Source organism: Hermetia illucens, chromosome 5, assembly GCF_905115235.1.
Source record: "Hermetia illucens chromosome 5, iHerIll2.2.curated.20191125, whole genome shotgun sequence".
Taxonomy (NCBI): domain Eukaryota; kingdom Metazoa; phylum Arthropoda; class Insecta; order Diptera; family Stratiomyidae; genus Hermetia; species Hermetia illucens.
In genome coordinates, this window is record NC_051853.1 from 55,350,577 (window position 1) to 55,367,362 (window position 16,786).

General features: G+C 40.6%; 1 protein-coding gene across 2 annotated transcripts; it reads left to right on the top strand.

Moving 5' to 3' along the window:
* Positions 1-4,791: 4,791 nt before the first annotated feature.
* On the top strand, positions 4,792-15,110 carry LOC119657617 (DDB1- and CUL4-associated factor 6-like). 2 transcript variants are annotated; one of them, XM_038064619.1, is made up of 7 exons: positions 4,792-4,895; positions 4,966-5,118; positions 10,399-10,548; positions 10,605-11,049; positions 11,235-11,917; positions 12,044-12,525; positions 14,594-15,110. In XM_038064619.1, exons 3-7 carry the CDS (start codon positions 10,452-10,454, stop codon positions 14,774-14,776), a joined length of 1,890 nt encoding a protein of 629 aa, XP_037920547.1. In that variant the 5' UTR covers positions 4,792-4,895; positions 4,966-5,118; positions 10,399-10,451; the 3' UTR covers positions 14,777-15,110. The 2 variants fall into 2 exon arrangements, with proteins under 2 accessions (XP_037920547.1, XP_037920548.1); XM_038064620.1 differs by lacking the exons at positions 4,792-4,895; positions 4,966-5,118 and having other exon boundaries at positions 10,409-10,548; positions 10,642-11,049.
* The last annotated feature ends 1,676 nt before the right edge of the window (positions 15,111-16,786 follow it).

Here is a 16,786-nt window from a genome sequence, read left to right on the forward strand (position 1 = left end):
TTTAAATCCCCATTCACCGTATCAAGCCACCGTTGTTTAGGTCTCCCTTTTGATCGTTTACCATCGACTTCGGTGTTCAGACCAATCTTGGCAAGTGAATTCTCGTTTGCACGAATTGAGTGACCATATCATCGAAGACGCCTCTCTCGCAACTTTTCCACGATTGGTGCAACCCCATAACGATCGCGAATATCCTCATTTCGGATGTGATCAAAACGTGTCACGCCACTAGTCCAATGCAACATCTTCGTCTCCATTACCGCAAGACGCTGTTCATTATCTTTTATAATCGGCCAACACTCAGAACCATAGAGAGCGACAGGACGGACGACATTGCGATAAATTTTAGATTTGAGACGTTCGTTGATACTTCGATCACAAAGAACACCAGTTGTGGAACACCGCTTCATCCAGGTTGCATTAATGCGTGAAGCAATTTCATAAAGTAGTTCTCCATTGGCTGATAGCGTTGACCCGAGGTATTTAAATCGCTCAGTTCTGGGCAGATCACTAATAATTACGAATTATACTCCTTAACAAGATACACTGATTCCGGTACATTGATTGGGATGCAAAGTCGTATTATTGGGGCTTATGGTTATTGTATGGTCTTCACGAGGCCATTTCTGCTATGTGCTCTTGTTGATCTCCTTCGAACAAATTATCGTCTTGCTGTTATTGCCTCAAACCTGCACTCGCGATCTAGATGAAGGGAAAACGAGTTATTTAGAATTTTACTTTTGAGTGAAAAATAATGGCAAGGAAATATATATGTTAATCCGTATGGAATGTTCATTACTCCTGTTATCGTTTTATGCTGATAAACTCTTGTGAACTCCAACCTAGTTTTCACATTTTTGCAGCCAACATATATAGACTGCATATACTCGTTTCTTTAAAGTTATCGGTTATATTTCTATTCCTTCCTCCAGTGCACCTTAGTGTCAATTTCTTAAAGATGAAAACTTTTTTTATAATGTCGCCTTGTTGTTCGTTTACTTAAGTTGCTCTCATTTTTAACGACACTCTCAGCAATACTTTTAATCCGGGTCCTATAAGGAGGAAGAGCGAGTAAAAGACCACTCCCCAGGGGCAGGAAAAGGGTATAGGATTTTTCATTTTGTTCATATTATTTTCAAAATTCATTTCAAATTTCAAAAAGAAAGTTCTAATTGATGAAAACCGGATTTTTATAAAGTTACAGATAGAAATTTCAGAAAACTGAGATTATGTTATTTATTGACAGTAGTTAGGTTCCCAAAAACTTTGTGATGCCGGCAGAACGCATGATGTTGACAATACTTTAATATTAGTAGATCTATGCTATGCTCACGCAGAGATTGCTGTGTGCTGAAGTGGGTGTCGATCTTTACCTAGCATCAGAAGCAACGAAAGGCTGCTCCCGAGAAGGTGTGCTATTGCACACTTCTTTGGTGTATGCTTACCGACTCACTACTATGCAAACTGCAAAATTTGCCGATACACGCTCAAGCTTATACTAAAGACGGGGCTGTGCTTGCTGTTGATCGGGATCTTGAAACGGTATGTAGAAATATACAACGTGTCGTTGATCTGATAGACAGTTGGTGCCTCTAGCATGGACTTTCAGTTAATACAAATAAAACGACAATGGTATTATTTACAAAAAGGAGAAAATTAGATGGACTTTGCCTCCCAGAGATGAGGGGTACAACCCTTCAGCTCTCCAAAGAAGTGAGATATCTGGGAGTTACTCTAGATAAAAAGCTTCTTTGGAATAAACATGTAGAGGTAAAGTTGAAACGAGCTCTCACAGCTTATGGGCTATGCAGACGGATCTTTACCTCGACATGGGAACTCAGGCCTCATGTGGTAATGTGGATATATGTTGCTATCATTTGCCCGATTTTCGCTTATGCATCTGTAGTGTGGTGGGTTAAGGTGAGACAAAAAGTTTTCACCGTAAATTAGCCACACTGCAAAGAACTGCATGTCTGGATATTACCGGTGCCATGAGCATGACATCCGGTGCAGCTTTAAATGCATTACTGAATTTGCAGCCCCTGGATTTATTTATTCAAAGCACTGCACTGCAAGCAGATCAATTCATAGACTAATTCTATTAGATCTATGGGGAAACAGCGGACGTGAGGGGCACAGAGCATTAGAAGAGTTATTGGGAGTACCGAATCCAGTTCTTACAATGCCTTCTGATCCTTGGGTCCCGATACATGAGAGGAATATACGACGGTATATACGAAGTCTTCTACACTAATAGCTCAAAAACAGAACAGGGTGCCGGAACCGGAGTCTACTTCTCGAATCAAAACGAGAAGTGGGCTTTTCCTTTGGCACAATATGCAACGATTTTTGGAGCGGCAAACTGGGTGATTGATGAGCCATTGAAGGCAGGTTGCAGGAAAGTTATCTACCAAAAGCAGGATTTTCTTTTTCGTTAATTCGCAATCCATTTGGTGAAAATATCAGCGGTCATCCAGGCCTGGCGATTTACTCTCATAATCTGGTAAGAAATTTACCCTTTCTTTTGATAACTTTCCTCTCGTGCATGTTTCGCCTTTAAATTGCAACGTCTTGTCTGGGGTTAGTTTATATTTTTATTATTACTAAATTATTTATTATTACTAAATTAGCCCAATTTTTTTCTAACCAATCACTCTGTTGAACTGCTAAAGATTCTCCGATAATCCGGAAGATTATTAAAAAATTAGGTTGCTAAAAGCAGTCGACCGCTTAAACCGATTCATAGTAAGTTTATATGAAACCTAACTTGAGTTTCTATTTTCGTCGCTAAAAACCGGTGGCCGTTGTAAACGAAGTCGTAATAAACGGATTCTACTGTACTATTGATGGTAAAATCATATCACTCTCAAGGATAAAGTATATGATGGTACTCTTGTACATTCTGATACAAATGATGCAGAAGTACACCACTCTGCATACACTTCGATGTTTTGGTAAAGGAGGAACTTGGCGAGTTCACGTGATAAGCCCTCAGTAATAGTGTAATTTTTTCTCATGCGTGTTTTTTGTATTAGAAGTAAGAGATAATACTCCTCTTCATTGCCTGCATGCAAAATACGTGCCCCTAGGCTCTCTAACCCCATGGAACCCATGTTTGTATATTATAAACCTTAGTAAAGGAAAAAGTCAATATCTCTGCTATTTCCTTTTTCCATATTACCCGCTTATTATTGCCAAAAAATGCAACCAATACTTCAGCTCCTCGAGTATCGCTTCAAATACATCAAACAGTGCGAGCATTTTCGACAGCCTATCATGTTTCGGAGCAATCCTGAAAGCCACTGCCAAACCACTGAATGCGCGGATAAATTTCAGAACCGCTTATCGACGAAAAAGGCAAATTTTAAAAAATTTCCGAGAAAAATTAAGATAAACAGCAAAATTTTGGGGCGGGAAAACCATTTGGAAAGCTATCACTAGCCCAATGCAACATCTTGGTCTCCATTACCGCAAGACACCTTTCATTATGAACACTCAGAATCATTCAAGTTACATAGTATGTGGCAAATGAATTGCAAATTGGTCGGCAACCCTTCTTAACAATTTTCATCCCACTGGTTAAAAACATCGTTTGATGCATAGATGTATGTAACTTGTTCAAACTTTATAATTACCGGATATTATTTGCTGTAAAGCGACAATACATGTAGCGCAAACATTTTTGAGGTTCCTTTTGTGAAGCCCGTTCTCTATTTGCCCTCACCTATTCCGAGACTGTGTTCCAAAGTCTTGCAGCTAGGTTTTTTTTTTGAATCTCTTCCCAGTGTTCAGTAGAGTATAAGTAATTTACCCCCATGAAAACTGTATGTAATTAGAGTTGCGAGAAGGATAGGATTCGAGTAACATCGTTAGGGATGACAACATGTAAAAGAAAATATGTATTTCTTTTATTTTCCATGAAAACTGTCAGTAGAATTAAAAGAACTTTATTTATTAACACGCAACAATTTAAATTTTCAAAACCAAAGAACGAACAACATTGAATTGCACTGGTCAAACGAAAACAATAAAGATAGGAGATGACAACTTTGAGATCGTAGAAAATTTCTCCTATCTAGGGTCGAAAATCACAAATGATAACAGCTATGACGATGAAATCCGCGTCCGGTTATTGGCTTCCAACAGAGCCTACTTCAGGTTACAAAAACTGTTTCGCTCGAAACATCTCACCATAGAGCCAAAGCTCTTACTGTACAGGGCTATGATCTTGCCAGTCCTCATGTATTCCTCACAGACTTGGGTTCTTAGCAAGAAAAATTGCGAACTCTTGGCCGCGTTCGAGACAAGAATCCTCCGAAGGATTTTTGGCTCCCTATATGAGGATGGACGATTCCGTAGCCTACATAACGACGAAATCTATGAGCGATACCAGGACCGTCTGGTTGTGGATAAAATGCGGCACAACAGGTTACAGTGGGCGGGTCACTTAATCCGTATGGATGAGGATGATTCCATCCGAAAAGTCTATAAGGGCATACCCTGCCTGAGATGAAGCGGTGGCGTAGGTCAGGACGCCAGACAGCTTTTGGGGATATCGAATTGGTGCACCTCGGCGTAAAACCTGCTTATTTTGGTCCATCCATACGACAATAGTCAATAACCACTCTTTCATATGCAGATATTTGGTTATCAACCATGAATTTCACTGATAATTTTGACTGCCTGATAAAAATTTGGTGCTCCCGTGAAGCATATCTACCACTAGCAGTCATTTCCTGTTTAATTCTTACCGCCGCTGTATGTATGTAGTAATATCTTGCTAGGAGTTGCCCGATCACTCGATAGTAAACAAAAGCAAACACCTATGACCGTGAAGGCTGTCAAAAACAGCTGGTCGCTACATAGAGTAATTTTCCCCGGTGTAGTTGTTTCACGTAATTTTCGTTATAAAAAAGTCGTTTCCACAAATCCTAAGCAGCTTATTTTTGTTATTTGTTATTTCAGAAAGTCGACAAAGTTTTAATTTAAATTTTCAGAGTTTTCTTTAATTGTGTTGCATCCAAAAAGGAGAATTTCAAGCAAAAATTATGGTGGTATCGCAATCCAAATTTGTCTTCTGATAAAAATCAAAGACGTGAAAAAATCAAAATAATACAGGTATGTCAGCAATATTTTTGAATAATAGAAAGATACATGCATAAGGTGGAGATTAGAAGGGAGTGGATTGTCCGAAGAGTTGGCGACGAGAATTTTATAGAATTGGTCAGGCAGAGTAGAGAGAAAATTCGATAATGTGCCCCTCTATAAACATCGTGATAGAAAAGAGCTTCTATTTTTAGAATTTGATAACGCAGGAGGTAAACTCAAGAGAATAGATAAATAAAAGCGTAATAGACATTTTTTTATTTATGAAATAATGCGCTGCACGGTACGCGGCAATAACATTGGCCGAAGTGAATGATGGTTGATAAATAGGCGCGAATTCTTCTCAACTGCGATGGTTTGTAACAACCGATAATTTGTCTCCTATTATGAATGACCTTAGCAAGAAAGAGAAAAGATAGTAGTTTTAATAAAAGTGTCTCCAGGCTCTCTGCTCGGTGTATATGTGGTACTAAAAGGATTTCGATCAAAAAATTCTAACATGAATTTCAGTTGGTCTGTTGAAGGACAAATTAATAACTGCCTTCTAATGAATTAAGAATGTAAATGCGAAGCGAAAGCATTTTTAGTATAAGAATTAAAATGAAATTCGTAATTGATGATTCAATCTTCCTCATTTGAGAACAACTCACAATGACTCGCTGTACAAGATGTAGTGCGCCGTTTTGATCCCACAGCTGGGCAATCATCAAGAAAGTGTTCGTGGGCTTCTCCCTCTTCTCTGCAGCTTCGACAATTCGAATTGTAGGGTATGCTGGCAGCATGGTAGATTGTCCTATGCATGTTTCTATGACAGAAATCCAAAGGAGAGTGTGTGTGCCGCCCTTACTATTCAGCGCAGAAGCAACCAGGCTGCACAAGGCTGTAGCCAAAGACGGGGGAATATCCTCTGTCTGTTTGAAAAAGGAAGATGGGACACTTACCGAGAATGAGGAGGACAGGGTACACCTGCTTCTCAGAACTCATTTCCCGGGGTCCTACCCCACGGTGGCAGGCGACAACATTCTGCCTGACACCCCAACAACGAATAAAAGGGGAAGGAAGGAGAGCTGGTAACTAGCAAAAGGGGTATGCTCAGAAGTTAGGCTAAGATGTGGGAACTTTTAAACCACTGAAATCTCCCGGAGTAGATGGCATTTTCCCAGCACTAATCCAGAGGGGCCTAGGAATTATCTTAGCGTCTCTTCTGAGGGTGGTAAGGGATACTAAGGGCATGGAGACGGGCAAAAGTGGTCTTTATTCCGAAAGTGGGTAAAAGGGATCCTTTTTACCCTAAATCTTTCCGACCAATTTGCCTAACATAGTTCGTACTCAAAACGGTGAAAAGGTCATAGACAACTATATTAAAACTAACTTTCTAAAGTGTAATCCCCTACATCACTGTCAACACGCTTACCGGGCAGGACGGTCAACTGAAACTGCTCTGTATCAGCTGACAGAGGTACTACGGGATGCCATAGTAACAAAAGAGATTGCACTGTGCGCGTTTTTGGATATCGAAGGAGGATTCGACAGCACATCGCACACAGATATGCAAGATGCCTGAGCCGCAAAGGAGTGGGAAACACCCTGGCATTGTGGATGGGCAAAATGCTAGAAAGCAGGCAAATAGAAGTACCGACAGGTACAAATTCTATTGTCATGAACACCACTCAAGGCTGCCCACAGAGTGGGGTACTACCGCCGCTGATGTGGAGTATGGTAGTGGATGAACTCCTCGACATGTTAACAAATACTGGAATACAAGTCCAGGGTTACGCGGACGACATTGTTTTAATCTGTAGGGGCAAATATGAAGGTGCCCTATGTGATAGAATCCAAACTGGACTAAGGGTTACTAGTGCCTCGTGCAGTAAGGTGGGACTGCGGACCAACCCAAACCACCATAGTACCATTCACTACGAGATGTGAGCTTGATCACCTGAGAGCCTTAACATTACATGACATGGAGGTGAAACGGGAAATAGAGGTAAAAAATTTGGGAATTACGCTAGACCAAAAATTACTCTGGAAGACACATGTCGGAAAGCCACGAGGGTTCTGATGACTTGCAGATCCATAGCAGGAAAAAAATGGGGTTGCAGCCCGAAGATATTACTTTGGATATATACTGCAATAGTAAGGCCAATGATTACCTATGGAGCGGTAATCTGGGCAGAAAGAACCGAACTCAGCACACAAGCCAGGGAATTACATAAGCTCAAAAGACTGGCTTGCGTGCGTATCAGTGGGGCAATGAGGACATGCCCAACGGCATCCCTGCAGGTCCTTCTGGGATTAAGCCGTCTCCATCTGAGGATATATTAAAATAGGCCGCCAACTCCATTGCCAATTAAGCTATACAATGGAACTCACTATTCCAAGATATCCGTCAAGTGAGTCGCTCTAGAACTAAACGGCATAGGATAATGGAGGGTAAGTGCAAGCTTCTCGAGAAATTGTTGGGTGAGTTGAAGCACGTTGCGACATATGAGTGTGGTTCTCAATGCTTGAAATATAATTATAAATAAAGAATTTTTATATGTAATTTCATTATAATAAAACAAAAAATAATTCTTCAAAAAAGAAAAAATCTACTGTACAGAATCCTTCAAAAATAACAATTTTCATAACAATATAATAAAAAAGGGATAATTTTCGCAAAGAAAACTTCATGTAACACAAAAAATAATTGGAAACCAATGATAATTGTGCGGGCATGGATTTGTGTGACTCTGACTAATTTGCTTACATCTTGTTTGTTCTTCGTTTTTCGATCAGCGCAACAGAAGTCGAGGAAGCTATCAAACGAATGATATGAAATCGCGGAAAACTGCCGAGATCAATTCTGTGGCTCAGTGAGTTCTTCAATGGGGTTATTGAGGAGGGTAAAACACTATCTATCTGGCAAGAAAGCACGGTCGTTCCAATATTTAAAAAGCAAGATAATCCAGTAGAAATTCAAAATACCGTCCATCTCATACCAAAAAGATTTTTATCGCATTTTTGGCAATCGTATTCCCGACATCGTTCAAATAACCGTAAAGCAGGCCGGATTTGTCAATTACTGCGGAACTACTGACGAAATATACGCTGCGCGTTTACTCGTGGAGAAGCATCGCCCTCTCTACATTGAATTTCTGGATCTAAAGAAAACAATTGACCGTGTGCCACACACAATCATCTAGTACACTTGGTTAAATTGCTCTACCACGACCAGAAGGATAAAATTCGAAATGTGCCAGGTATATCAAAACTGCCTGTCAGTGTTCATCAAAGAAGCGCTCGTTCATCATTCCTTTTTGTATTCGTTATGGATACTGTCACACGAGATTTCCAACGTCCATCGCGCCATATATTGCTCTATACAGATGTTTTTTTTCGTAGCGTCTCATAATAAACCTGATCTTGAGCAACTTGTCCAAAAGTGGAATGATCGCCTCATGCAACAAGACCTGTCGAACACTGGGCGATTTAAATATCTCAAATCAATACTACCAGCCGAAGGTGATCTGCGATATGAGATTGCTTCACACAAGTGCAACTTGGATGAAGTGGCGTTCCACAATTGGCGTTCTTTGTAATCGACGCATCAACGAACTTTTCAAATCGAAAATTGACCACAGTGTCATTCATCCTGACGCCTTCTGGGGTTCTGAGTGTTGGCCGACTAACAAAGACAATGAACCGGCGCCTCGCGGTAATGAAGGCAACAATTTTGTGTTGGACCAATGGCACACAATGATCACATCCGAAATGAGAAGACCCGTGATCGATATGGGAGTGTACTGATTATGGAAAAATTGCAAGCGATGATAAAGACATGACCTAAATATCGAAGTCGATGTGAAACGACCAAAATGTCGGTCGAAAAAACGCCAGACGCTAACTTAAGAGTCTCTCGATTCCACCCATATCAGGCCTATTACTGAGCAAAATGGCTCAATCAATCAAGACGAGTCGACCCCGTTTCTGAACGGGACACAGGCTGAAGAAGAAAAAGAAGCCTTGCAGTTGAGTTAGTTAGCAACTCACAGTTAACGCAGAACTGCTCTTCATCTTGTTATTTCGGGCACTTATCTGATGGGTGTGTGCCAACACACTTCAGCTGCAGTTTGAGACACTAATACTTCTTGAATTGCATTGTTTCCTTGTTTCGAGTACTACGTTGGAATGATTCGACTCAGCAGTTGAGCTTTCTCCCCTCGGCTGAAGCGACGAGTTCCATATAGCCGGTCGTCAGTAGCTTTAGAAAGACTTGCTTGTGCGAGAGCAGTCATCACCTTTGTCCTCGGGCGAAAGTCGTGTATCCACGTCTTGCGGTATATGATAAGGAACTCTTGTTTGTCGAAGACAAATATTTTTTACCTTCATCGAACTCTTTTATGAAGTTGACGAAAACTTTAGTGCATTTGGCATCTTTCTCTATTGTAAATTTGTTCGGGCAGCTTGTCGAATTATGTCGAAATTGTCTCGATGGTGATTAGTAGGGTTTTACCTTTCACGTTATTACTATCATTATTTGATATGTTGTCTGGAGATGGTTGATGCGCTGCTGACATTGGAGCGACAATTTTTTTGGGGGGTGTGCAGATGCAATTTGAGTACTCTCGAGCTGCTAAACTTTATTTGTAAGTTCTATGATCCATTAATTTTTCTCTTGAATGATGCGATTAGGACCCTCAACGCTTTTGGTCAGGTTATTCCGGCGAACTTTGATGGCGTTGAAATTATATTCCTAAGGAAAAACTTAAAGACGATTGTTTTCGTTTTTGCATTTGATTCTGGCCCACTCAGCCATGGCGGTAATCTCACTGCACTGAAATTGCACGCCGTTAAAAAAGTATTTGTTTGGAAGGAATCAAGAACAGGTAGCGGTCGGTGATTTTCATTAGAAGAAACTTTACCACCAAACCGTGGGGACGCACCAATGTGATGCTATGTTGAGTAGAACGCCTACGAAATATAAGCTGACGTTTCACTTCTTGCACGACCGTGCTCACAGCTGAATTGATCATAAGGAAAGGTATACGAGTACCTTGCTAGAAAACTACTTTATTATTTTGGTGTGGATGTGTGTTTTTGCCGATATTCAAGTGATCTGTTATCAAATATTCTAAATAAATATTCCCCTAACGTTACACAATTTTGATGTCTTTACTATTTTTCGTTACTGCGAATTTAAATTCACACATAGTTTTCCAAAATGATTTGAAAATCAAAGGGAATAACAACGATTTCGGAGCTATTATTTTACTACCTTAAGCTATTAATGCTTCTATCATTCGTTTCTAGGTTCTTTAAAAACAGAAAATAGGACCAAACTCTACTAAAGGTGCTTTTCTGAAATGTATACTGGTCCAGCCAGTGTTTTTCGCAATGTCTACAATCAAGCATATTACCAACAACACGAAGTCAGTCGCAGATTATCTTATAGCGCTAAAGGTACTATTAATTGTCCCATACTCTCAAAGCGTTGAGATAATTTTTCATATTTTCAGATAGCTTAGATTACGTTCAACGTCTCGATCTTTACAGTCAATTGAAGGTTCACAAAGGGTGTGTCAACACCATAACATGGAACGATCGGGGACAGTATATACTCTCAGGATCTGACGATCAATCGCTGGTAATAACAGATCCTTTCGAAGAGAAAATACTGATAAAATGCAAGACTGCACATCGAGCTAACATATTTAGTGCAAAATTTATGCCTCAGTCGAATGATCGTACCATTGTATCATGTTCGGGTGATGGAATGGTTATGTGCACAGAACTAACGTCAGATGCATCGCAAATACCAAAAAATGATAACTTAAAGTCTTTTAATTGCCATAATAATGGCACAACGTACGAGGTGATGACTGTTCCTACTGAACGGCATACATTTATGAGTTGCGGCGAAGATGGTACTGTACGCTTATTCGATTTACGCACAACTTCTAGGTAAGTTTCTATCATAATATTTACAAATTTATCGCTTAGTTAGATCACAATTATGGAAATTGCTTCAGCGCTTATGCTAATTCGTTTTTTTCCTTGTTATTATGAAATCATCTTAAATTTTGCAAAAACCCCAGAGATGAATACAATGTTAATTTTCTATTGTGTTTTTTTTTTACATTTTGTAGTTGCCATAAAACCTGCTGCAAGGATAATATTTTGATATTTTGCCCATCCGCCATAACAGCTATGTCAGTAGCGCCAATATCGAACAACTATATTGCAGTGGGGAGTTCGGATAGCCTCATTAGAATATACGATCGACGATATTTGTCTTTGATTGATTTCAGTGTGCCTGGCGATCAAACAGATCGGCACACAGCCCCTGTAAAAGCCTACTCAATTCCATCGCCAGTCAAGCGAACGTATCGAGTCACTTCAATTAAATATAGTTCCGATGAAACTGAGTTACTGGTTAGCTACTCGTCAGACTATTTATATCTGTTCGATTTAAGTCAGCCTGGCATTGACTTGAAGACCTTCAAAAATGAGAAGAAAATGAAAAAGAAATCGAATCTCTTAGAGTCGCCGCCACCAGTTCGTAAAGTTAGATTGCGCGGTGATTGGTCAGATACAGGTCCAGATGCAAGGCCAGAACGCGATGCAAATGGTCGAGTTGAAATTGGCCAAGTAAGACCTCAGCTGCAAGGAGTAATGATGCATCGGATGACAGAAATTTTGTCGAGAATGTTAGCTGATCCTCGAACACGCCTAGGATTGAATACTCATGCTAGTGATCCGGCGCAGGATAGTACGCTGTTCGATAATGCTGCCCAAGAATTAGAAAGCTTAACACAAACAAACTCTTCAGGTAAGGGTTCCAGTTAACTAAATCAAGTTTGAAAAGAATTCTGGCGTAAAAGCAAGTTACAGAAATTCATAAAACATGTTTTCTACTGCACGCCTTACATTAAATTTGACTTCTCACAAATTCTAGGGGAGCCACAACCTTCTACTTCAACTGGAAGAACTCACAAATCAACACCGTCTTCCTCAAATCAAATACCGGAGGAGGATGTCTCTAGCTGTGATAGTGACGATGAAATAACATCAAACCAACATGGAAATGACTCGTTTAAAGTTAAATTATCAAAAATGGAGGTGGAACCAGAACGATCGCCATTTAGCTACATGAAAATGAAATATGACGGCCATCGAAATGCTCGAACAATGATAAAGGAGGCCACATTTTGGGGCAACGAATATGTTATGTCGGGATCGGATTGTGGTCATGTTTTTGCTTGGAATCGAAAGAGTGGTAAATTAGTAATGCTCTTGCAAGCTGATCAGCATGTTGTTAACTGCCTACAACCACATCCAACATTGCCCATGCTTGCCACGTCTGGGATTGATTATGATGTGAAAGTTTGGGCACCAGTTCGTGAAAGCAACGGATTTGATGAACAACAAGCTAAAGATGTAAGTGTTTATAAAATATTTCGAAGCTTTGAAGTATTTATCAATATATTTTTCGCCTTACCTCGCCAAAAAAAAATGTGACTTGGTGGTGGGCATTTTCTCGCAATTTTCGAGAATCCAGATTATGGTCTCACAGTTTACAACTGAAAAATTTCATGCAAGTTCTGAGGTATATTGCATTGATCACACCTTGTAGTCATTGTTTTCATTTCTTGAATCTGTGTTCCAAATCTCGTAAATAATTTCTGAGGAACATGCATCTCGCATAGCCTCGTAGCCCATTTACATCTAATCTATTTAAAGACGCCCGTCACGGGTTTCTGTTATCAGTTCTTTTCGTCCAATCAGCTAAATGGAGTATAAGAAAAAGTAATAGAGATGTAGATTGGTATGCCAGTTAAATTTATGCGCCGTCAATGTCGGCCGTTGGTAACATGCTTCAAATTTCCCCAGGAATTTTATTTCTATTTAGGAACAAAACCCGTTGGTCTTGTGGAAGAGTTAGATGCATTGCATGGAATCATTATCATGAATGGTGCAAAAACCGGTATCCGGTATAGGGCTGCTTTAGTAAAGAGCTCCAGACATCCCGGTTTTAAGCTGAGGTCCACCAATTTAATATCCCTAAAAGCTGTCCGGCGTCCTGGCCTACGCCATTACTCCATCGGAGGGAGGGTCTGCTACGTCTTCTTTTTCTACCATAGGTATTGCCCCTATAAACTTTCCGGGCAGGGTCATCCTCACCCATACGGATTAAGTGACCTGCTCACCGCAGCCTACTCAGCCGGATTTTATCCACAACCAGACAGTCATAATATCCCTCATAAATTTCATCGTTAATAGATTACGAAATCGTTAACCCTCATGTAGGCGACCAAAAATTCGTCAGAGGATTCTTCTCTCGAACGCGGCCAATAATCAGGTCCCCAAGGCATATGAGGACTGCCAATATCATTGCCTTGTACAGTGAAAGCTTTTGCTCTATGCTAAGACGTTCTCAGCGGAACTGTTTTTGTAAGCTAAAGCAGGCCTTGTTGGTTGCTGACAACCGTGCACGGATTTCATCGTTGTAATTGTTATCGATTGTGATTTTCGACCCTAGACAGGAGAAATTATCAACGGTCTCAAAGTTTTAGTCTCCTATCTTTATCGTTCTCATTTAAATAGTGAGATTTGATGTCGTTGGTTCTTTCGTTGTTGGTGCTGACGTGACCACCATATACTTCGACTTGTCTTCATTAATGTGCAGCCCAAGATCTCACGGTTATGTTTAATCTGGATGAAGATAGGCTATACATCTCCCCATAATGTCAGTATCGGTAGCATAGGCCAGTAGTTGGGTGGACTAGAAGAGGATGGTGCATCTCCCATTAACATCAGCATCGCTAATCACTTCCTCCAGGCCCAGCTTAAAGAGGATGCATGATAGGACAACCGCCTGTCTTAGACCGTTGTTGATGTTGAATAGTCTTGAAGGCGATCTTGTTGCTTTTATCTGGCCTCGGACATTGGTGGATGGGGATTTAAAAGCTTCGCGATTATATCAAGATCAGGCTTTTGATGGAACCAAATGGCGAAACCGATCATGACGAGCCGACCCCGCTTGTGAACCGGATAAAGGCTGAAGAAAAAGAAGAAGTTAACTTTCCCAAGCTTGGTTCATAAGTTGATGAACTGCTCAGTGTAGTTGGTTTTATACTTAATTGATACCAGCTTTTAGATACACAAGTATCGAAACATAATGACTGTATACTTCATAATGAACTACCTGACCCCGTCATTAGATGCTTCCGGATTAATTAGATAGTTACGTCCTAAGTTCAGCCTTCTATAAGCATTTAAGAAGATGCGGGCTTAAAACTCACTCCTTAAGGTTTACACGTTAGCTCAGGGTCACCAAACAAGGGCTGAACTAACTCCGTCTTTCTAAATCTACCATTCCTAGGCTTTCAAAGTAGCGCATTACATATATTTATCATTTTGCAATTATTAGCTACTCAAATTATCAAAATATTTCAATATTCAGCAACAGATATTCCTAATTTCCCTTTCATGTCTTTTCTTTCAGCTAATGGAACGAAATGCGGTTATGTTAGAGGAAACCAAAGACACAATAACCGTTCCAGCTGCTTTTATGATGCGTATGTTGGCCTGTATACATGCTTTGCGAAATCGCAGATCATCTGCTTCCGGAGGCTCAGCTGCACCAAATAATAGTTCGACTAGTGGTGGTCAATCTAGTGAAGATTAAATGTGTTAATACGCATTCTCCCCCGATCTCAAAACTCAGTAGATTTACACCATTTTTTTCATGTTAGCTAGGGAACTATCGCGTGCAAATGCACAATTTTAAATAACATTAATTCAACGAAGCAATGCAATATGTTTCAACTGATTTTCTGTGTTTAATTGCTTAATACCAAATATTTGACATATTTTTTTAAAAAAAAACTGGTACTGTATTTTTAGGTTTAAATAATTTGCTGTTAAAAACAATGACATGATTTTAATGATCAATATGCATATGCGAAATGAAATTGTAATATTTCTTGTTGATATCTGATTAAAAGAGATTAATAATCAAAGGCGTTTGTTTTGGCTGTTCTGTTTAGTATTTCAGGTTCTTCTCCTAGTAACAGCCGCGAATGAGTTTGACGGTTTCGTTTAGCAACATTCATCAAATGTTGTGTATGGATAAGCTTCCCCAATGCATTCGCAAGTCCGGAACCATTGAGTGTGGATACTGCCTATTAGAAATACTGTGCACTCATCGATAAGGAGAGGTTTTTTTTTGAGTGGAAATTTGAAACGATGTTGCTGCGCCATGTTTTCGCTCAGCCCAACTCTCAATACACGCAGTCAGTGTATGGGTCCAGCGGCCTTTTTCGGAATTATCTTCTCGTTTCTGCCATCTTCTTCCTCGCGGCTTTTCGGAAGTCTGCAGTCAGTTCGGCCGGATTCGCCCTCCCTGTTCGGTAGAGACAGTATGCTCCGTTCGCTAGAAAATCCAAGGGAATCATCCCCGCGATTACATACACTGCTTCACCGGATACCCTCCTATATGCACCGCTTACCCTCAGCGCGATTGGCCGGTATGTCGAACTCTGCCTTCTCTGGATTATCGTATTAGCAAGTGGCCCCGTCCAAACAGGAGCCGCGTATAGCAGGATGGATTTCACTAATCCTGCGGTAAGCAGCCGGCAACTAGATTTTGGCCCTCCAATATCAGGCGATCACTACCTTCAAGTATCTAATGATTGATTTTGAAACGACCTCGTGATAACCAACCCGGATTTTGACAGTGTTGTTTTTCCTGCGATTGGTAATAAGGACCGCCTCTGTCTTATAGTCCGCCAGGTCCAGTTTTACCATTTGTGGCTATATTTTAATGGGATGAATGGTTTCACTTCCATACAGTTCCACATCCTGGGGGTGTTTTGTAACTATTACCATTGAAGAACACCTGTTACCACAACATACTCCATCTCGCCGTTGTCCGACTAATACCAAATAAGGCTCTCCCAGAGGTTCGTCTCGATTATCCGAGTAACCAGAGACACGCAGTTCTGCCTGGGCGCAAAACCTACCAGTGACCAATGCTTCCCTAGTCAGGTCCACGACCGTGGCTATTGCATCGACCGTGGACCGCGCTCTGCGAAACCCATACTGCCACTCCGATAGACTACCCGCTAGCTCGACGAACGGAAGCGGCCTGTTGTATATCACCCAACATCTTTCCCATGGTGTCTAAAAGACAGATAACAAGAAGTAGTATCGACTACTGAACGCAACCCTGTTGGTTTTCGCCTTGGATTTCAAATTCTTCCGAGTAGAGCACTCCAAGTGCAGTTGCTGTGAAATTCTTTCTCGAAATCAGTGACTAACTTATGGAGCCAGCAGACTAACTATCTAACTATCATGTGGCCAGTACAGTAGCATACAAAGCGGATACCAGCCTGCTCTATGTCAACCACGTTTTCGAAGTGTTCATACATTCCAGAATTATTTTAACTATTAAGGGCACGCGAATGTCCAATTCTTGACTTTCTTTCTGCGCTCCTGACGTTTGTTTTAATTGTTTCCTACAGCGCCCCCTTGAAAAAATCTCTGAATAGATTGAAGCAGCAGCTCTACAGAGGCAAGGAAGACTTCCACGAGGAGACTCAAGCTCGCTGGTTTTATTCTGCATGATTGCATTGATTCTTAGAGATCGCTTCTATTTAAAGCAATCCGTATCCGTATGTTACGGTAGCTTTATTTT